Below are 21,861 nucleotides of genomic sequence, written 5' to 3' on the forward strand. Positions count from 1 at the left end.
GTGCAGCAAGTTACAGCCGACTGTGCTCGGACAATGATCTGACCTACTCTGAAATGCGTTTAATAGGCTAAGACTTTGAATTTTATAGTGTCAAAGCTGTTTTTCAATCAGACTTTAGAAACCGTGCGGAATATTGGGCAATGTGTGATTTCGCAAGAGGGAAGAAAAAAGAAGAAAACCACATTGATTGCACTGATTTGTCACGGGAACATTTGTGTTTTCTGTCCTCTCTGCGGACGGAGAGGATAAGTACCGTTTGTATTTTGATGAATCAGATTGAAGTTGTTTTGCTGTGTGCTCACAGGTTTCCATCCATTAAACTCCCTTAGCCTGATCACTGAGTAGACTTACAATATATGAGTCTTTTGACAATGGTGATAACATCCAAAATAAAGTTTTAGAAGAAAATGAAATGCAGATGCAGGGCCAAAGTTAACAAAAGGGATCTTGAAGGTGCACAGGGGAACTCAACCAGTTGCTGTGGTCCGCTACCGTTCTGTTCCTCCCCAGTTTACATGAAACATGCACAAACAGTGACATCTAGCGGTCATCGCGGGGTGGGGTGGTTTTTGGATTGGGGTGGGAAGACATCATGTCCCATCTTTTACTTCCTTTCTCAGACTGTGGACATTGACATGTGGCAGGCCACCATAGTAGATGAGATAATGGAGATGATGTTATGAAGAAAAACAAAAAATGTTTTCCATTCAGATGAGGAAGCAAAAAAGACGTGGGAGTTGTGGGAAAGATGCTGTTTGTTTGGTAAAAGGCAAACTCTGTCTGTAGCTGTTTAGATGACATCAAATTTCTATTAGACTATCCCATCCATCATATACCCTGCTGTCCTGCAAAGAATGAGCTTGGTTCTTAAACTGTTATTATGCCAATGGTTTTTCCTCAAATTGCTTTGTCCGTATCCCATTTTTTTTCTGCTGTGTTTGGTTTATGATATTATGCATGGTACTGCGATGCAACAGAAAAAATGAATCTCCGCTGCAATATCATCATAGTCAGCAACAACACGAAAAACTATAGGCAGGTTTTCATAAATACTTTCTGTGTATTTGTTTGTTTGTTTATTTACTGTCTTACGAGACTTCACGGCGATTGAGGCACACTTTCCTCCTGATTAGTGTTACCATGGAGAGCGTTGCTATGTGACGCTTGTTGATATCCAGGAAGACGCTGGTCAGACCTAGCCCGAAAGGAGGAGAGAAATGGAGGATAACTTTCACCTCGGAGATGCTGGAGCAGTAAAAAATGTGAGTGACTCGTTTGAAACGCAGAGACAATAAGGCGATAGGGAAGTGTTAACGTTGATTTTATGCGCAGTAAGAGGAGCTGAGACCACACTGTAACGGTGAAGCGAGGCTAGTGCTAATCACTTAGCTATCAAGCTAATGTAAACCTCAGTATTAGCCGGTCAGGGAGTGTGGTAGCTATTTTAGCGGCCTGTTGCCAGCAAAGGCACGTCATCATGTGCTAGCTTTGAGCAACAGTGGCAGGGAGCTGTGTCTATGAGTATCCAGCTAACGTTAACTAAACGGTTAGCCCTGCTAGCCGAAACTTCCCGACATGCACCGCTCAGTGTTATGCTGATATGCTGTTACTATATCGAAAAATTTACTGCAGCTAGTTAAAATGCTTGGATAAACATTTATATCCCTGTATGCTCCCTGCTGGTCATCACTTTAAAATATTTGAATTACACCCAAGTATTGCAATGCTATTTGTAATTTCCCATTTTTTTTCTAACAACACAGCACACACATCGCTTAATACTGTAGTCATAGAAATAAGGTTATTAGAGAACACCTCTGCAATCAGAATGGACTCTCAGCAATTCAACTACATTTAACAAGTCCATCTCCAATTTCATTTGGCATTATTAAGGCAGAGGTCAAAATAAGCATGTCCACTGGGTCTTTAAAGGATTAATACTCAATTTCGATCTCTTTATTAGTTGTTTTTTAAGCCATTGGTACTATTGACCTGAAAGTACTAAGATCAACTTCACTACTCCTCCTCTCCCCTTGACCAACATAAAATGTATTGTCCTACTGATCCCACATCACCATCAATAGGCACGTAGGCTCCACTTTCACAGAGATAATTGAAGGTCAGTGAGTTTGAAGATGATGATGCTCATTTGTTGAAGGATGTTCCTGACAGATGCAAAAAAGAAAATATTATTGCCACATCTGCACAGTGTGACTTCACAGAGGTGAAAATTGTATAAAACTACTAAGAAAAAGCCTACTAAGCACCAAATGTGGTTGGTTTGTGCATGTGGACTAACCTGACCTACTGTATTTTGTGTGTAAGTACATTTAGACAACATTTGGTTGGCTCATTAGATGGCACATTTAAAGCAATGCGAAACCACAAAGTCTCTGTAGCAATCGCAAATGCCAACTTCTGGCTTTCTAAAATCTAAATGTATTTTCCACGTTAAAATTCTGCACATTTCCCAGGTTGCGAAGTCTGGACGGAGGGCTCGCCTTGCAGCTGATCAATCTTCGTTTGAGGATTCTCGTTACGTAAGGAAGTCCTCCACCTCTGCTTCAATGGGAGAAGTATGTAATCATGTCACAATAGACAGTTATTTGCATGTTATAATTTCACCTCACAATAAACATCACCAATAAGCATTTTGGTTTTGTCTCATACATAAATCAAAGGATGAAGATGAGGTAGGTAGCATGAAAAAATGTATATCTTTGCATGGCTTCTGTTGCGAATGCTCCAGACATCAACTTTATACCATTTACCATAGTTTTGGATTCATTAACACAAGTAACCATAATCGTGTGCTTCAGTTCAGCTGGTTGAGTTTGCTATCTAGACCTTCTAACACTACCTCTCACATAACTGCACACCCAGTGACACCAACTTGACACACATGGTATAAAGTTTTAATGGAGTGCTTATTTATGCAGAGACATCTGCGTTGCCATTTTCCTACTTCAGCAGGTTTTAAAGTATACACAGAACATTCAGAGTAGCTGCTCTTCAGTTATTGTCCTGTGTGTATTGGATCTTATGTGCTTGCATGAAGTGTTTTCAAGTGTTACTTCATACAAGCCTGAAAACCCTTTTCGCTTTAGAGTCACACAATACTGTAATTTTACCCTTGTAAATTGTCCAATTTAAAAACAAGCAGATTACATCATAAACATCCTGATGACTCTACCATCAATTTTCATAAATTCTATTTTTTATACAGGTTAATTTTACATGAAATGTTGTCATATAATTTCTGTAGTGATCCTGCCTCTTGAAACATGTTGGATGTAAAGATGCTGAGGATAGACTCAATAAAGGACAGGTATATGTTAGAGAAGTCAGGTCAGAAAGTGACAGTTGAAAAAAATAATAACAAATAATTTCACTTCACTATTATTGGTATTTATGGAATCAGTCACATCTCCTGGATTGCCAAACTGTAAACCAGCCAGCATTCCCAAAGCAAAATATTTCAGCAATGCTCTTGCTTTAGGCTAATCTTCCCAAATTAGGCCAACTTCCCTAATGTATGAACCAGTATTCTCGCGCCCTCTCTGACCTGCTGTGCACATGCAATACATTTTTCCAGAGTGTCGTGCGACTGGGTGGGTTTATTTGCAGTCTTCGTTTATCAACCCTGGCCTCTTCTGCCTAAAATACCCAACTGATTGGTCACATTCCTGACATCCTTTTAAACAAAGACTGAATTGCTTTTATGGGCTCATAGGGTTTGGCCACCACAAGTCCCTTGCCCTGGAGACCATCAGAGAATCCTAAATTAGAAACCACGAGGGCTAAGCTAATTGCCTTGACAGCCATAACTATTTTACTACAACTGTGAGGTTCATATTTGGTCATGCAGAATTGGAGGCACAGATTTGTTTTGTTTCTCAGGACACTTATCATCCTCTCCATTTTTGTTGAGTGAAATAACTGTCATATGAATTTATTACACTTAAAGACACTTGACCTTATTATCTTGTCTCTCATGAAAATTGGTCATTGTCAGAAATACCAAACATTAGCAACTAGAAACTAGAAGGAATTTTTGCAATGTTGCTTAAAAAGCCTCATTGTCATTATTATAATCCTTTCTTGGTGTTAATAAAGAGACAGTTACTAATTACACAAATTGGAGGGAGCTTGTTCAGCCTCAGCTCTCTCGATTAATGGCACTATACAGTGGAGCAGAGTGGGCTCCCCCTCCCTCTGCCCTGCTTAATGATGACATTCAGATTTATAAATGGCTTTGGTGAAGGAACCAGCCATGAAAGATTATTCCTTCTTTCATCATAAAGGAAAGAAATTCTTCACGAGCACTTTGTTCTCTACAGACCCTATTTAGTAATGAGAAATGTTGTGCATTTTTTCTTTTTTCTTTTTTCTTTCTTCTAATTCATTTGTGTAGTGCCCACCCTCGTGCGCTCTGAGGAATTCATTCATTCAAGTGCTGGTCTCAGGGTCCCGGTCTCAGGATTGAGATGCATACTGAGCTTACTATTTTCAGAATCAAAGAATGAGAGGGAGAGGGTCATTTTTTTCTGTGAAATCTATTTTTAGGGTCAGACCTACAGGCCCCAGCAGTTCCCACACTCTGCTCCATATGTTTTGGTGCTGGAAATGGACAGTATTGAAAACTATAATAAACAAAACAATGGAGTGCATAGAGATGACTCTGTGCTCCACATACCAGGCATATTGTTTATTGTACAGGAGCTTTTTGGTAGCTTTGGTAGAGTTCAAAATTAAAAGAGAACTTTGCTTTAGACAAAATCATTAGCAGGACAATTAAACTTTTTTGCCTTTTACTTTAATGCTAAGCTTTGTGGTCTGCTTTTCCTGTCAAGGTCTTTATTTTCTGTTGTAGACAAGAGAGCCCTCTACTGGCAAATTTCCGAACTTAAAAAACTAATGAAGACTTTTCTCTTACATGTCTCTTGTTTAAGCATTTTGTACCTTCATAAAGTGCAAAATATAGTCTATTCATCACTATGTCAAATAAATATTGTTGTGACCCAATGCAAAATTTTATACAAAGATAATTTTGTGCTTTATCTTTCAGATTAAGGTCTAATAATAGTTAATATGCTTACAAATGTGACTTATTTATCTTCTTTGTGACTGAGTGAGTAAACATCCAGCTAAACTATTTGCTATTAAAGTTCTCTCTTCTTCCAGCCCCCTCCCCCTAAACCGGCCCGGCGGCAAGGAGGCTGGGCAGAAGAAAGCTCTGGGTCTGGATCTGCCAAGTACGTATCTTCACCTTTTCCCCATCTGCTGTGGCTGAACTGAAAGCATGGACCTCGAGCTGTGGTCCTGGGTTATGTGTTATTAATGAACTCTCATGCTGTTGAATGAGCTTATTTATCAGTGCATATTTGGCACTCAGGCGGTGAATCAACAAGGTTAGAGGGAGCCTGTCTGAGCAAGCAACTCTCCATTCGTCTTCATCTGTGAGCAAGGCGGTAATTGACATGGTTAATGCATCAGCCACAGGAGGGCACTGTTAGTCAGCTAGCCACTTCATCACAGGGGTTCAAGCCACTTAATCACCCCTTACCACTGCAGTCTGCTCTTTACATGGGGAGCACAACATGGAGAATTCATGAAATATTTGGAACAGATGGAAGCTGCTTGCCAAAAGCTTTCAACTACAACTAACAAATCTAAATGTAAATACTGCACATGACTAACTGAACATGAGAGTTTTTATTATACTGTAGAACTACCTCTCTTGTTTTCTCTTCCACTTGCCACTGTGCTTCTTTTCTTCAGTCTCAGTGGAGGTGAGAGTACGGGAGACGCATTGAAGTGAACAGGCTCAGTCAATTGTGCTTATTTGCGTAGTTTACTGCACCGTTAGTGCAAGCAGGGAAAACAGCAAACTCAATAGAGCTTTCCTTTCTCACAGAAGGTCAGCGTGTCGCTTCTCTGCTTTTACGTAACCCAGCTTGATACCCAGTCTCAAAGCGATTGAAATACAGGAGGTGTAAAAGGGGTTTGCACGTGCATTGATCCTCTCTGAAACAAAGTAAGTAATGGTCCCCCCTGGAACCGGCAAGGACTTTTCCCTTCAATGTCACCCCTCATGCTCAATCACCGCCGTCCTCCTCCCACTAATCCCAGCGCAGAAATCCCGGGATTTGTCGATCTATCACTTCTAATTGACACTAAATGATCTGTCAGTTTATTGATGAACCTTTGAAACCAGGTTGTCACAATATATTTTATCCCTAACAACTTTTTCCAGACAGTTTTACCATGTCTATCGCTTTGCCTTACATGAGTCTTAATCAAGGGGCCTGTAATGTGTCTTAAGTGTCGCCACCCCCGCCCCCCAGACAGGACACAGTCCAAGGGCAGGCAGGTAGGCTCCCTTAGCTCCTCTTTGCCCTGCCTGGTTGGACTCTAGTACCTTCAAGGCTGTTGGGCTGGGCTCAGACAGCATGTACAGTATAAGATAGACAAAGCAGGAGTAAAGATTATTGGCTGAGAATTTTTTAGGTAAATGTGTTTTTCATCATTTTATTTTTTGTCTGGCTACAAAAAGGTGAATTAAGAAGGTTTCACATCTTCCAATTCACTTAATCAATACATTACATTATGTAATTTAAATGCTAGTTTTATGTATTTAAATCAATGAAAGGTGAGAAGTGATTTTAAAAAATATATGTATGATGTACTCTGATGTCTGCCTTTACATAATGGAAAAGGTTTATGCACAAGCATTCATTTGTTTTAGGTGATGATGATCCAACTCAGATTGAAATGCCATCTGCTCTGATGGTCAAGTCAAGACAATTTTGTTTATGAAGCCCAAAATCACAAATTTTACAATCTGTACAACATACAAAATCCTCTATCCTTAGATGCTCAGTTCTTATAAGGAAAAACAAAAACCTCTTACATGGGATCAAAAAAAAGGAAGTAACCTCAGGAAGCGCAGCAGAAGATCGATCCCTGTTTTGGTGAAAAAAGATGAACTATTGTGCAGTTGATACCTATGACATACAAGCTTTAATTTATTTTCCATCTATGTCGCTGTGTTAGGTGCCACCGAACACTGAATCTTAACAATGGGGCTGATTTATTGTAATAAGAACTGCTTAATATTTGTGTTTATATTTATATAAATATACTGTAATAGTACTGAATGTATTACCTTTAAAACCAGGAGGGGGCACTACTCAACTAGGAGATCTACCAAGAGCATTTAGCATCATGAAAAAAAACACACATTTTAGGCTACACCACAAACATAAGACTTACTCTGCATTGAGTCATTTCTTATATGATGATTGATATGGTTAAATGCTTATGGTTGAATCTTAAAAAATAATAATGTGGCAACATTTGTTTTTCTTTGATGTCAAGTTGGATTGCTCTTAAAACAGAGTGTGTGCTAAGAATACCGTGTTGAGGTGGAGAAGTGTTAAAATACACTATTTTGGTGCCTGGCATCCTCTGCTCAAGCTGAGCTGTGTAAATAGAGGGAAGAGAGAGAAGTGAAAATAGCTGTCCGATCCAGCAGGAGATGGGGCTGAGAAAACAGAGGGGAGAGAAGACACAACCATTGTAGACCACACTGTGTCTTATATAGCAGAATTACTCTCATTAAATACAGATGAGGAAGATGTATCTATGAAGAGGCTTTGTTCTTCCTGTAATATTGATGGAAGGAAAAGTATGTTTAATTTAATTTGTAACACTTTAATACTTGCTCTTTCTGCTGATATACAGATCTTCAAGGAGACCTGCAGCTGAGGACTTGGAGGAGTAAGTTAACTCAGACACCTCATCCATATTTTAGTGTACTGATTGAATTCAATAACAGTTACATTTTTGTGTGTATGGATAAAAAATAGGTCAGTTTTTATTTTGTTTTCTTTGTAATAAAGTGGAAATGGCTCTGTGCTTTCAGATTGTCCTTCGTTGCAGCTAATCCCTGCCTTCCAAGAACACTCACTTAACATGATTAAAAAACAGCGTGACTGAGTTGTCATCACTTTTATTGCTGTAAGGAGCCAAGTTTTCCTGTTATTCTAGTTTTTTTCCCCACCCCCCCTCACATCATTCTGTGACTAGAAAAGACATCACCATGAGGAGAGGCAGGTAGAGGACGCAGTCGTGCATGTTTTACTCATCATCGCAGTTGGAGCCCGGTACCTCAATGGCTGTTGTCAGGCAGAGGCTTTGTGTGAAACTAAAGATGTTACCCTGCAGAAAAATCCCTTATGTTTTGCTTCTGTCAAAACTGTCTTGTCTTAGTAAGACTTATTCAGACTGCTACTCCAGCTGGGCTTGTTTTTTTTTTTTTTTTAATTCCTAGAGGTGATCTTGTCCAGGGCATTTAGGCTGGTCACCCAGACAGCATAACAGAGTCTCATAGCACCATCAGTGCCTTTTGGCAGAGGGCACTGTTCTGTAGTCCAGTCAGACTGTAGCATACTGAGCAAGCATCCTGTCTACCATGAGAGAAAGACAAGACAAAAAAAACAGACCCATTATCAAAGCAAAGTAGCCCAGGAGCCATGTCTCTCACTCCCTGTGATGACCTCACCATTGGGCTTGATTTTTGTAAGCATTAAATAATTCATACTCTCACACTTCCTGTTTCTACAGCCGCCGCCTTCGACCACAAACTCCTAAGGGATCAGATGATGAAGGAGGTAAGAGCACCCTTGCAATACCCCACTCTGTGTCTCTCCTCACAGGTAAAGAGGAGCCCTCCAGTGCCTCCATGGCACATTCATCCTCTGGAAGTAGAGCAGATAAGCAGGCAGTCAGATCATTCTTATGCATATTTCTCTTTGGATCCAGCATGGATTCATGTGTTAGAACTCTGCCTTTGACCACTGAGCGTGTGACATTGTATAAGCGTAGCCCCTTTGATGAAAATGACAAGTGCATATGCTCATTAAGTAAGGTTAGATTCATAGTTGATGGAGAATATTGTGACAGGATTTAAGTGTTTCCCTCACCACCCAGAGCAACACAGTTAGTCACACACGTGCACACACAGAGTGTCAGGCAGGTGCTGTTGAATACAGATCTAGTGGTTACATTGCTGCTTTGACTGAGTCACCTGAGGGCCCAACTCTGCACTCCACAAACAATGTCAGGACTGGGGGGTTCAGCAAAGCCGTGCCAGGGATAATTGTCCTATTTTGCAGTGCAAAGCAGCTTGGAAATAGGTAAAACTGCCTTAGGAAAGATAGGTTAACAGCATGAAATGCTCAGTTTACAATACTGAAGGACTACATCACACCTGCGATTTATAAACAAATACCATTTTAGATTATAAACCTTTTTGGTAGACCTTGTTTAATGCTACTCTGTTGTCCATCATTTAAAAAAATTCTGAATATTGCAATACATGCAATTCAGAATAGCCAGGCAAAGAAAAATAATTTATACAACTCAAAACACGAATATCAGAATAATTGATAATAATATTACTAATAATTAATATTTAATTTTTTTAAATGTATTTTCATCCCATGAAGTCAGATTTTTTTTTTTAATCACCCATGCTCAAGTGTATATTTCACAATATTTTGCTACATACTGTATTGTATATACATTTTAAAGTCTTACTTGCTGTTGCATCTTGTTGAAAGTGGGGAAATTATTACAAATGTATTACAGAACTGAAAATGATAAATAACAATGGATTGTAGGCATAAACTGCACGGTGTGATCCACTGTTTCTATTACATATATGTATACACACACATAATGTTATATTGTCAGTACACTGGCTAAAATGGCCAGTGTGCTGACAATATGAAGAGTCCAGAGGTTTGGTTCTCTTGCAGTTAATGCCGCCGGAAAGATTATTACTCTGTGGAGGGAGACCTCTTAATACAGAGCCGGAGGCAGGGGCATTGGAAATTATAGTGCTGAGGGTTAGTGAGATAGCCCCTGCGATCTTGATTATGTCCTCTACCCTTATCCCTTATGTCCACTGGCTACAAGCACAGAGGGAGAAAGAGAGAGAGGAGGCTAACTCAGTCCCCTCCTCCCATCTCCCGATCAGCTGCCCCCACAGCCTCCTACTGGTCACTTAAAAGTAGCACCGGTATCGCAAACACACTCGTGTGTTTCATGTGTCAGTGTCTTACTCTCAGTCGATGATTTGTTGAATATTGTCCCATAAGTAATTTCAAATGGATTCTGTGCCTAGGTAATCATTTGACTGGACCCATGCATAGTGATGTGGAGAGACGTCCTGTTCTCCAAAGTTGCTGACCGGTGTGTGCCTGCTGGGAGTATGTCTCTACATTCACAGCAAATTATCCCCTTTTGATATTTACATGCTTCAGCGAGGGAGCCGGACGCGGCCGTGTAATAAGGATATGCACGGCCTGCTCGCTGCCAAACAAAAGCCACATTGATACATGTCCAACCGAGGGAAGGAAGTCAGAGTAGGTGATGTGTGCCGTGCTGAAGAGAGACATCTCCTCCTGATGGAGTTGCCCTTAGCGTCAGAAGAAAACACTGGCTTGTTTGCAGCTGCTTTGATGCCCTGCTTGACCTCCAGTAATAGGTTGAATTTGAAGCTCATCTAAAAATGTTGTTGTTTTTTTCACTAAATAATAGACTTTGCATATAGACAACATATGCCTCTCTGCTTCACATTGAACCCTTATGGAGTGTGTTAATAGTGTATTAGTGGCTGAAATGAAAAAGGGTGTGTGAACAGATAGACAACCCAGGAAGCTGTTTGCAAAGAGTTGGACAGCAAGGCTTTTTGATGTCATTGCACTAAGACCATTAAATTTGATTGGGGGTCCAGGGGGGACGGATTCTGCTGAACGCTGTGCTTTGTAAATGAGAGGACAAAGTGTCACCGGGGCCTCATGAATATGAAATACCCGCGCCTGCATTTATTTGGATATCAGAAACACAGATGAATCTTGTCAGCAGCTAAACGAGCGTGGCATTTTTAATTTGGTTTAATTAAAAAAGAGAAAGAAATAAGTTATCAACGGAGGGTGAGGTTTTGTTATCTGTGGAAAGTTGATGGGTTCGGCTTTGACCAAGTTGTCTTCAGAATTCTTCCTCCATCTGAGAAATATGTTCAGAAACAAAATCATTTCTCTTCATTGGTGCACTCCATAACTTTCATGGAGTACAGAAATTTAGAGTTCCATCAATGATCGATATTTTTCTTCAACTCTACTTTATTTTCAGGAGTTATTTTGAAGGAATGGTGACATAGATGCCAAGATATTTCCTCACATCAGATGCAGACTTCCATCTCTTCACCTCTATTTAGCTCCTCTATTGACTTTCCCCTCAGGGTGCAGTACTGTGGTTAGAGATTACTGACAACCCTCTCCATGCAGTTCAGCTCTCTTTTTCTCTCACTATCTGTCTGTTCCTCCCTATGTGCTTCCTCTCCCTTTCTCTCTGTCTATGTCACTGTGTCAACTATCAGCTGTACAGCTAATAAGGATGCGCAATCTGCTGCCTCCCCAGAAAATATCGTGTATCTTGTCCAAAGTTAACACAATTTCTATAAGGACACCTGTGAAGTCTGTAAAGTTTTTGGCAACTGTTTTTGACTACAAAAAAATGCATATTGTTCAGTTCAGTTCCAGTTTCAGTTTTATTAGTTATATGTAGGTTAACGGTACAGTAAAATGTGTTTGGCAAGACAACAGGTCAGCTCAGCAATAAGAAACACAAGTCATCAAATAGAATACAAGATAAAAAAATAAAGATGGGATTAGACACAGATAAAATATAACAATATATACATAAATGAAAATGAGGATTTATGTATAAAAGTGAAACTTAAGTGTGTATGCAACAGAATTGCACATTACATATGTAGCAGTCCTGGTTCAGAAGTGTAGTAAACAGTAGACAGTGCAGACAACCAGCTAAGCAAGTATGCAATGTGGAATGTTTCGATGTATGAGTTGAGAAGCCTGATGGCCTGGTGAGAACAGTCTGTGTGCTGGGTGGCTCTGGTCCTCGATGATGCTGTGTGCCGCTTGTAGGCACCACTGGTGGAAGATATCTTTGAATGGCCGGGGGTCTGTTGTAGTTCCTGTATCAGACCGTGATGCAGCCCGTCAGAAGACTCTCCATGGTGCACCTGTAGAAGTTCATGAGGAGAACTTCCTCAGTCTACTCAGGAAATAGAGCTGCTGGTGAACTTTCTTGATCATAGTGTCAGTGTGTAGAGACCAGGGAGGTCCACTGAGGAACTTGAAGCCGCTGACCCTTTCAATCTCTGCATCACCAATGTGGATAGGGAAGGGTCCACGCCCCTGCTGCCTCCTGTAGTCCACACTCATCTCTTTAGTTTTACTGACGTTGAGAGACATGATAAAACATAGACCAAATTTTTGGCAAAACATTTAATGGTTTTTGATCCCTAAATTTCCTTTAGTTATACACTACCTTTTTGATAATAAATGTAAGCACAAAGTCTTTGAACACATTTTAATGAGTCTCTTAATTCATTATTAACCATTAATCTTATTTCCAACCAATTCTTCTAATCCCTTATTATACCGCTCTTATTTCCCTGCTCCAACAAATGTCCATCTGAAAAATGCTGTGAAAGTTTGCCCTGTCCTTCTTGGGAGTGGAGCCATCCTCTGTCCTGTTGCGTTTTGCCAATTAAAGTGGGTTCCCACTGTTTGAGCAGCGGGCTGGCGGCTCCTGGCACTGCAGCCCCTGCCAGGCCGCACTGTGACTTCCGACCCCACACAGATGGGCCCGCAAGCAAATACTCTTGCACATGGCTGGATGCCGCCCCAGTCAGAGTGGCAGAGTGGACATGGAGGTCGGCCTACCGGCCACTGCAGGTCCTGGGGGTGGGCGGCGCTGACAGGGCCCAAATGCTAAGGTAGCAGGGGGTGCTTTCTGGGGAGCCCCTGGCCAGCGGCCCTCTCACAGCAGGAGGAGCTGCCGCCTCGCCTCCTGAATATTCATGGCCGCATGGCTATTGTGACAGGGCAGCTCTTATGAGAATGTAGGTAGAGAGAGGGAGGGGAGAAAGTGCCACACAGACATGGTCTCACATAAACATACTCATACAAAAATGCACGCTTCTTGAAGCCATACACAGGGGACTTACTGCATTTTTTTAATAAATGACTCTGGCTACTGATTACATTTTTCACAGTTTGACACAGTTTAAAACGTAAACAGATCTTTAAAATGTGGTCTCTATTTTTGGTTTTTAGATATTCCAGTGATTCCAGATCTTGAAGAAGTACAGGAAGAAGATCTCACAATGCAAATTGCAGTTCCACCAAGGTAGTGTACGCCTTAAACTCTTAGAAGTTTATCCTTATCACTCATGTGACCCATGTATGACAGTTAACCTCTGTCCGTGCACAGGACACTACATCCGTGGCCTGCTCTGGTGACTTTGATGGTTACCTGTCCTCCACTTGTGCCATTGCAGAGTGTCTTGCTTTATCGGCTGAAATGGAGAAATAACAGTTGGGTGTGATTTATGCAACTCTGTTACCAGGGTCCTTACTAACTGGGCCCTTTGATTTACAGGGCAGTGAGAGACACGCCGACATGTGTCGAATATGTAGCAAGGCTATGACAGCGGTGGAGGTTATTAGGCTGGGGCTTGCTCTCTGTGCGAGATAATATCCACATTGAACTCATTGCGGGGGCAATGTAGCGTGTAATGTGCAGTAAGTAGGACTGGCATGCACTGCTAGGCCCCGGCCACTTTGAGGGCCCCCCCCCCACTTAATTCCAACCCACAGATAAGCAGCTGGGTTTCAATTTGAAGCGTTTACCACTTGGCAACCATCTCCTGCTCTCTGTGGTCTTTGCTTGAAGTCTTGGAGCCTCATTGTGCACCATCTCCAAACTTCGTCAAAGCCACTTCTCAGTCGTGGTTTGCTGGTATTGTGAACGCACTGCAGTCAGGATGGCTATTTTTCTATGGTGTGTTTTCTTGATTAAAATATGAGTCTGTTCCTGTATCAGAGGCCTGCTCTGACTTTCTGTCACCCTGTTAGTATCCAGGTGAACCGGGTAATGACCTACAGAGATCTGGACAATGATCTGAAGTATTACTCTGCCTTTCAGACCTTAGTAAGTCAAGAACATTTATTTTTGTATGTGTTTGATATTCGAATGTCTCTTCTCGTCAAGGTGGTCCATTTAATTTTGCAAACAACATCACTCCTGTTTGTGCAAGCTAAGTGAATTTTACTGTACTCCTTCTTTAGGACGGAGAGATTGACTTGAAGCTCCTCACCAAGGTTTTAGCACCAGAGCAGGAGGTGAAGGAGGTGAGTGAGTTTTTAGTAAATATAGCTTGTGAGCTCCCAGCAAAGGCCTGTCCAGCTGTTTCTAGAGCACCAGGGGAGGTTGCCACTCTGTCTCTCAGGTAATCAAGATTTATGATGTGTACATTAACACCCTCTGCTCTCCTTCCCCCATTCTCCTCTCTTTGCTCCCTCTGCTCCCCATGCTCTCTTTCTTAGGATGTCACCCTCTGCCTCTTTAATTCTTCTTTTCTCCCTCTCTTTTGTCTCTTGCTCTGCAGGATGATGTGAGCTGGGACTGGGATCATCTGTTTACAGAGGTGTCCTCAGAGCTGCTGATGGAATGGGATCAAGGAGAGAGTGAGGAGCAGGCTGCATTGCCTGTAACATGAGGAGGAGGTTTGGACTGAGGCTTTAAATGGCTCCAGTGGGAACTGGGTGAATGGCCATTACACAGAAGGGCCGGTGACTTTGGTTATATTAACTTTAATTACTGTTTGTTATCCAGGATTTATATTCTATAAAGTGTATATTCAACATGTCTTCTATTTTCTAAATAAAGTTTACTGAGAAGTGGACGGTGCAGTGTTGTCTGACCCTGTATATTGTTGAGGTTTTTGACTTTCACCCTTTTTTTTGTTAGTTTCTAAAACAGCCAAAAGGCAAAATGATTTTGTTTGAAAAGCCCCCCTAAAAAATAGCTGTCACAAATACAAATGCCCTCCCTGTAACTGCCAGCATTATCAACACCCTCATACAAGTCCAAGGTTGATAATCAGCTAAGCTGAAATCCAGTTGATTGTGTTCAAATTAACATTCCTCATTAAAGCCTACAACCTTATTGTTATTGACTGTGCCATTGACTTTATCTTCCAGCTCTTCGATAGGAGCAACCCCTTCTTCACTATTATCTCAAATGCATTGAACAGTGTTCCTATTGACACCTGGGGGATTAGCATACATTATACCTTTTGCTGGATAAAGAGGAATGGATGCACGTCTGGCAGAAGACAGCTGCTGGTGTCAGGTATGTGTTCTTTAAAGTGAAAGAACAGAAATCCTCACAACAATGGGATAACTGAATAAAGTACAGACAGCACAGGTCACAGGACATTGTATCTCACACATTGGCACAAAATCTGATATAATTTATGAATTACATTGTATACCATGCCTTCAACATGTGCTGGTCGTATGTATCAGCATTCAGTTTTGTCTTTGGTTCATGTGTGTGAATATAAAAGCAGGCCTCCAAAGTCAGACCAGGTCTATTAGAGAAACAGCTGTAACATTTACAGATTGTGATTAGGTTTATTTCTGAGGCAGCGAGCGGTCTCATGGCATTTGGAGATGCACAGCAAAGTCCTCAAGGACACACGATCTATGCATCTAACAGCTCAATCACTGCCCATCACAAATAGATCCAGATTTTTTCATTTGGTGAGCCTTGAATCAACTTCATCAAGTGTAATACCTCAGGACAAAGCTATCACACAGGATATTTGTGCTCAGAATATTTGTGTGGCAGAATATTTGAGCTCAGTGTTCAAATTCAATGAGTGATCTCTGTTTCTGTTTCTCTATCAGACATACAAACGCACAGTTTTTTACCACCTCCACAATTGGCTTATTTAGCCAGACTTAATGAATTCTGCCCATATGCCCTGAGCAGCTGCTATGTTGCCCCTTCCTCCCGCCCCTGCCGAGCTGCGAAGTGCCCATCCATGTAGAGACAACCTCTAGCTGTCTCTCTGGAGAAGGCTAAGCCTGCCACTCCTCTGCTGGCAGCCGGCCGGTGCTGTCTGAGGTGGACTGCGGACGGGCCGGGGACTCAGATTAGGGCCCAGTGATCACGGGTTGTGGCCGGCCTCAAATGATTGGCCCGAGCATCGGTGGATCAGAGAGGGGATTATAGAAAGAGAGAGAGATCCAGAGATGCTGTTTGGCATGTGCTTGCATCCAGCTTCTCAAAGTGACCTCTTCCCACTCCCTCATCCTGCTGCTCCTCCTTTATTCTCGCGCTGTCTCTCGGCGTGTACAGTATATCCTGATGCTGCAGTGAGGCTGTGAATGACCTCTCACTGTCTGGGTGCATTGAATTCAGTCACGTCAACAGTGATACAATATATACATTATTTCTAGTGAGGAAGACAGTTGTGTTCTTGGAGAGCTTTGTGGTTATGACGGTAGCTTTCAGATGAACATTGTGTCACTGGGAGGTTAGTGAGTCTGAAGCCACATTGATACTGTATATAACAGATAAGACGATACAGGCCACACATGGGTTTAGGGTGTCATCTGTTTTTCCTTGACATTTTTCTATTAAAATAATGGAGCCATTACTGCTATAAAAATCCACATTGCTCCAATACATGCTTCTGTAGTCCAATATTTCATTCAAAATGTTGCTGTAACGACACAATGTTTAAAATCCTTTGATTTGATGGGACATATGTGACAACATGGCACACAAAATCTCAGAGTTTATGTAGGAGAAGAAGTTTTCTCGTGTGAATTTACACTGTTTATTTTTAAAGCAGCATTTTGTTAGACCCACTGTAAAACCTTGAGGCCAGTATGGACCAGCTGAGCACAGGGAGTTCTCAGGCCACTGGGTTTAAATGGGTAATTTATCTGTGTTTTTATTGGGTACCTTGGTGGAAATGACTTTTCATTTTGTGGCAAAGAAAACAAATGCAAGGAAGTAATACAATTTTAATAAAAAACGGACGAAGGACCCATTCATGTAATGTTTTCCTGCCCCTTGTTGACAGGCTTGTCTTAATGTATTTTGATATTGGGCGCTAATTGGAAGGGTAGAATAGAGATAATATGCTTCCAGCTCTAGCTAATATGCTGTGGTGTTGACAGAAGTTTATACATCTTATCTGGTCTCAATATCTGCCTTCCATATGGCCCAAAAGCAATATGCTGAGGTGTAATTAAAGAAAATGGGGAGATGTGGAGATAGCTGGGGCCCGACGTCAGGGCCCCTCAGACACAGAGTGAGGGGTGAGGACAGACATGCTAAAGCTCAAGGAATATTAGGACCAGTTCATTCCACCAGGGGCCGCGTGCCTGTCACAGGTTCCCTGTCGCTGACCTGACCAGCACTGCATCAGTCAGATGCCGTGAACCAGCCACAAGAGGATGATTATCAGTTTAAAAAGGCAAGAGCATTAAAACACCCAGCTTTTTATGCTAGGGCGAGATTATGTTTTACACATTAATTTGTAACATAAATATATGCAAGGTCAATTTGAATTCTGATGGTAGGAATAATAAATGCAAATGCAACCATATTCAAATGGATCTTGTGCCCTTTGAAACAAGCCTCAAAAAGCAGCCACAGTATTGATTTACCACAAAGACTTCATGATATTTCAAGTTTAAAGGAGAAATCCTCACCACACAACTAAGGCAGTCAGATCAATATCATTTTTTGATCAAAAGGGGATTTGCCTTTGAAATAGCTAGATTAAACAGATGTTTTATTTTTCATATACTGCACCTTTAAAAGCCCGCAGGGGATTGTGGGAGAGGAGGGGGAATTACTCCACAAAAGAGACAATGAAAGTGATATTTTTTAAGACCTAAAGTTTGACGGGTTGAAAAGTATTTTCAGTTTTGTCAGTGCTATTTTCCCCTCTCTTCTTTAGTTAATATTCTATCGCTCCAAGTCCTTTTTTGTTTACCCCAGGTGGGCTTGGACATGAAATGGCGGGGACGGTGGCAGCTTGGAATGCCCCTGGGCATCTTATTGCCGTCATGTTGTCAAAGGAACCGGGAGGGGGAGTGAGAGGGCTGGGATTGTTTTTTTCAAGTATAAACCATGAGACGGGGAAAAAAAAAAGCTTCTGTTCTTTTGGTAACTGTGAGATTAACTGAATTCATTATTATTATTTCCCTCCTTTCCCCTCATATGTTTTTAGTGCGGCCGAGGGTTGGAAGGCGAGACGGGTTTGAACATGAAATACAGTCGGGCTCCACATTTGTCATGTATTTTATTATTTCCCTTCTTCACCTCAGTCCTGTACGCGAGGTCCTTCATTTTTCACATGACTGGTTTTCTTATCATTGTGAGCCCTCTCCGCTGGCCTATGAGTGACTTAAAGGCAATAAAACACAAAACATTCTGTAAAACACGGATGCCTCTCTAGTCATCGAGGCCCTGCAATGCCTCTCCGGGAAATTATGATAATAACTCAGTGGCGGTTGGAGTGTCCAGGTCGCTGTGGGGGACTGGGGGCAATGGGAAAAGGTTCACCAAGGTCCTCTGAGCAGGGACAGGTCAAGGTGGCCTGTTGGGCCTCACCACCCACCCCCCCTCTGTCATAAACTCTTTCCATCATGCGGGATTCCGGCTGCAGCCATGTATACAGCAGAACCTCTTTGTCTTGTAGCTGCTGGCGATAAAGCAAGGGCTGATGGGAGAGTGGTTGTGTTGGCCCTCTGGCAGTGGCGAGGTCAGCCGAGGAGCTTATCATGGCCAGCAGAGGAAAACGCCTGAGTCAACACAACTCCATGATTTGCCCTCTGAGGGTCACAAACACACTTCTGCTACTGTGCTTTGAACTTGGTACTTTTTAGTTTTGTTTCTTATGAAAGGAAGTCACAAGGCAGCAAGAGAACTGTGTCTGGTCATAGCTTTTGGTGCCTCGATTTGTTGCTTGGTGGAGGGAGGGGCTGGACGTAGCCCCACAACACCTCTCAAGTGTGTGAATGAGAAGGAGCGAGGACAGGAAGAGAGCACGGGCTCCACCACTGAGGTGCTGACAGAGGGGATCGAGGGGCTGAGATTGCACCTGTTCCGGCCCAGCACCCTCCCAGCAGGGCCTTGCCAGAGTCTCAGCCTTCTCCTGGCATCTGTGATGGGGGCCGGGGCCAGTCCCACCTCCAGCGCTCGCTCCACCTCTTCTTTCCTTGTGGAAGAGAAACGAGAAACGCTAGAGGCTCCATCTGCCGAGGGCTCGCCGCGGTCTCTGCGGCCCGCCTGGGGAAGGGGGTTGCTGGGCCTCCACGACTCTGCCACGGGGGTCTCACAGTGGTAGACCACAGCGAGGCACATCACACGTCACATGCCAGCTGGCCAGGCTCTCTGCACTGTAAACAGAGACTAATGACCACTCAACACACACACACGCTCACACACACACACACACAGCCTTTGGTAGAATGGAGGAGGGGGAGACGTAGGTGAAAAAGCTTGGTTTGGTTTGGAGCAGCATCCTGAGGTTACTTCACAGGATCTGCTGCTGCAGGAGAAACAGTTTGAGCCTGGGGAGGGAGCTCACCGACACAGTGGGATGTTGCTAAAGCTGCTCTGTGGTACTGACTCCATCAGTCCACTACATCACAGTCCACTGGCTTCCTGCATGCGTGCAACATCACAGGCCTCCCAGTGCTCCGCAAGCCCCCGGGCTCAAGCTGGTCCACCCCGCTGAGTCTGTAAAGCTCTCGTGTTGGATCCCTGTCCTGAGGAAGTGCATGTAGTTAGGAATTCTGGGAAAGAATTCTGCACTGGGCTCTGGTTACTTTTTAATAAGTCTAATTCATTTTGGAAGGCCGTTTCTGCTTGTCAGAGCTTTTCACCTCATCAACAACAGATTTTTCCTTAAAATTCAAAATGCAACTTGATCTTCAACATCAGTTAGTCGGACTTACGTTTACCTAAGCTGATACATTTAGTGTATGGCAGGCTGGCCTTGAGTTTTGTGTTTCCAGAGTGAAGGACATTTGTGTCTTCGTGTTTCTTGTCCTGTCTCATTCAGGATCTCCTTGTCCGTGTCTCCAAAGCTCAGTTTTCTCAAGAATTCCCCTCTTTCAATCAAATTACAATTATTTTTAGCATCCCCCAACCAGATGATATCATAAATGTCCTGCTATCTCATTTGCCCTAATGTCCCCAACACATGCATTTATAGATATAAATATATATAGGGATATAAATAAATATATCAAATACAGGATAGGAGTAAAGTGACATTGAGTGTTATTCCCCAGTTAGGCAAGGAGAGACAGGGAGGTCACTCGGCTACACTGAGCCACTGGCAGCCCGGGCCCCCCTGGTCCACTAGAGTGACTTGGCTTCATCTACAAACTCGCAATAAATATCTGGCCATCATTTATTTTAATTCACTCCTTTCTTGCTCAGATGGAATGGATTCTTAACCTTGTAGGACAAGGACACCCGCATGCTGCCTGCCTTGCCTTAGCTGCTAAATTATTCTTCATTCTTCAGGGGGAATAAAAAAAAAAAAGGAGTCCAGCGTTGCTCAAACTGTCAGCTCCAATGAAAAGCACGCCTGAAAACGTTGTCACTGAACCCCTGGACAAGGAAAAGAAGGGGAGTGGGCAGTCAAAGACAGAGTGAGAGAAGTGGGGGAGAGAGAAAAGGGGGGAAGGAGGGGGAGTCAGCAGCCTCCAGAGTGATTTATTTGCCAAATCAGGACACAATGAGTCGATTATGAGTCCTCTAATAAGAGAGAGTGTTTGGGGACCCACTAATTGGGCATGATTGAGTTGCAGTCTGGGAGCTGGGCGAAAAGGGAACCTGGTCGGCGGCTGTCATGCAATCATCAGCTAATCAGAGCTTTGAAATTAAAACTGCGTGTTTAGAGTAGAGGACGGGATAATGGCAGGGACCTGCCAGGGCTCTGAGGCTGTCTGAGGAGGCTGTCACGGTGTGTGTGTGTGTGTGTGTGTGTGTGTGTGTGTGTGTGTGTGTGTGTGTGTGTGTGTGTGTGTGTGTGTGTGTGTGTGTGTGTGTGTGAGTGAGAGTGTGTGTGTGTGAGAGAGTGTGTGTGTGTGAGAGAGTGTGTGTGTGTGCATGCGTGTTTGTTTGTGCATGTGTGTGTTTATAAGTACAGTATACATGTGTGTGCAGTGGATAGGACGGATTATTGTATGCACTGTGTGTGTTTGGGGCCTCTTGTCTCTGACTGTGGTCTGCGTTGGTCTTGATGAGGACAGTGAAGGAGCTGTAATCAGCCCAGCCCTTGCACCAATGTGTGTGTGTGTGTGTGTGTGTGTGTGTGTGTGTGTGTGTGTGTCCTCAGCTGTTTAGTCTGTCTCCAGGTTTATGAGACAACCATATGTTATTTTATATGAACACAGAACCTGCATTTTGTAATTTTACAAAATTAAATCTTATCTAATGTAATACATTTTACTGTCAAGAATTCAAATTGTATAAATTTCTAAGGATTTGTAGCAAAGCCTTGGAATAATATTGATTTTGAAATATATAAACATTTACAAAGTTATTTTAAATGTAAAATTGAACAAGCATATAATTACGTGTGTTTCATCTGTATAACATGGTGTGAGACAAAACTACAAGTTCTCATTTTAAGCTAAACAATCTGTTAAAAAGTAGTTATCTATTATGGCCCCATGCTACTGAAGTTACACAGCTCTGTAAGGCTTAAATAAATCAGGACTTTAAAAAAAAAAAAGTGTACAAGAGGCTTGTCGTTGTCGTGTCTGTTATATATTTCAGTTTGAACAGTTGTGTTCACGTGTCGTCACTAGGGGGCAGTGTTTATCTGCATTGCATCGCGAGAGTAAACAGACGGGGCTAATTGATGTCAGG

General features: G+C 42.4%; 1 protein-coding gene across 1 annotated transcript; it reads left to right on the top strand.

Moving 5' to 3' along the window:
• Positions 1-1,129: 1,129 nt before the first annotated feature.
• Positions 1,130-14,845, top strand: LOC130180692 (intraflagellar transport protein 43 homolog A). Its single transcript, XM_056394369.1, has 9 exons — positions 1,130-1,262; positions 2,475-2,576; positions 5,185-5,255; positions 7,747-7,782; positions 8,629-8,675; positions 13,215-13,287; positions 14,016-14,091; positions 14,229-14,291; positions 14,549-14,845. The coding sequence occupies exons 1-9, from the start codon at positions 1,218-1,220 to the stop codon at positions 14,657-14,659; spliced, it is 624 nt and encodes a 207-aa protein (XP_056250344.1). The 5' UTR covers positions 1,130-1,217; the 3' UTR covers positions 14,660-14,845.
• The last annotated feature ends 7,016 nt before the right edge of the window (positions 14,846-21,861 follow it).

This window comes from Seriola aureovittata, chromosome 13, assembly GCF_021018895.1.
Source record: "Seriola aureovittata isolate HTS-2021-v1 ecotype China chromosome 13, ASM2101889v1, whole genome shotgun sequence".
In the NCBI taxonomy this organism is placed as follows: domain Eukaryota; kingdom Metazoa; phylum Chordata; class Actinopteri; order Carangiformes; family Carangidae; genus Seriola; species Seriola aureovittata.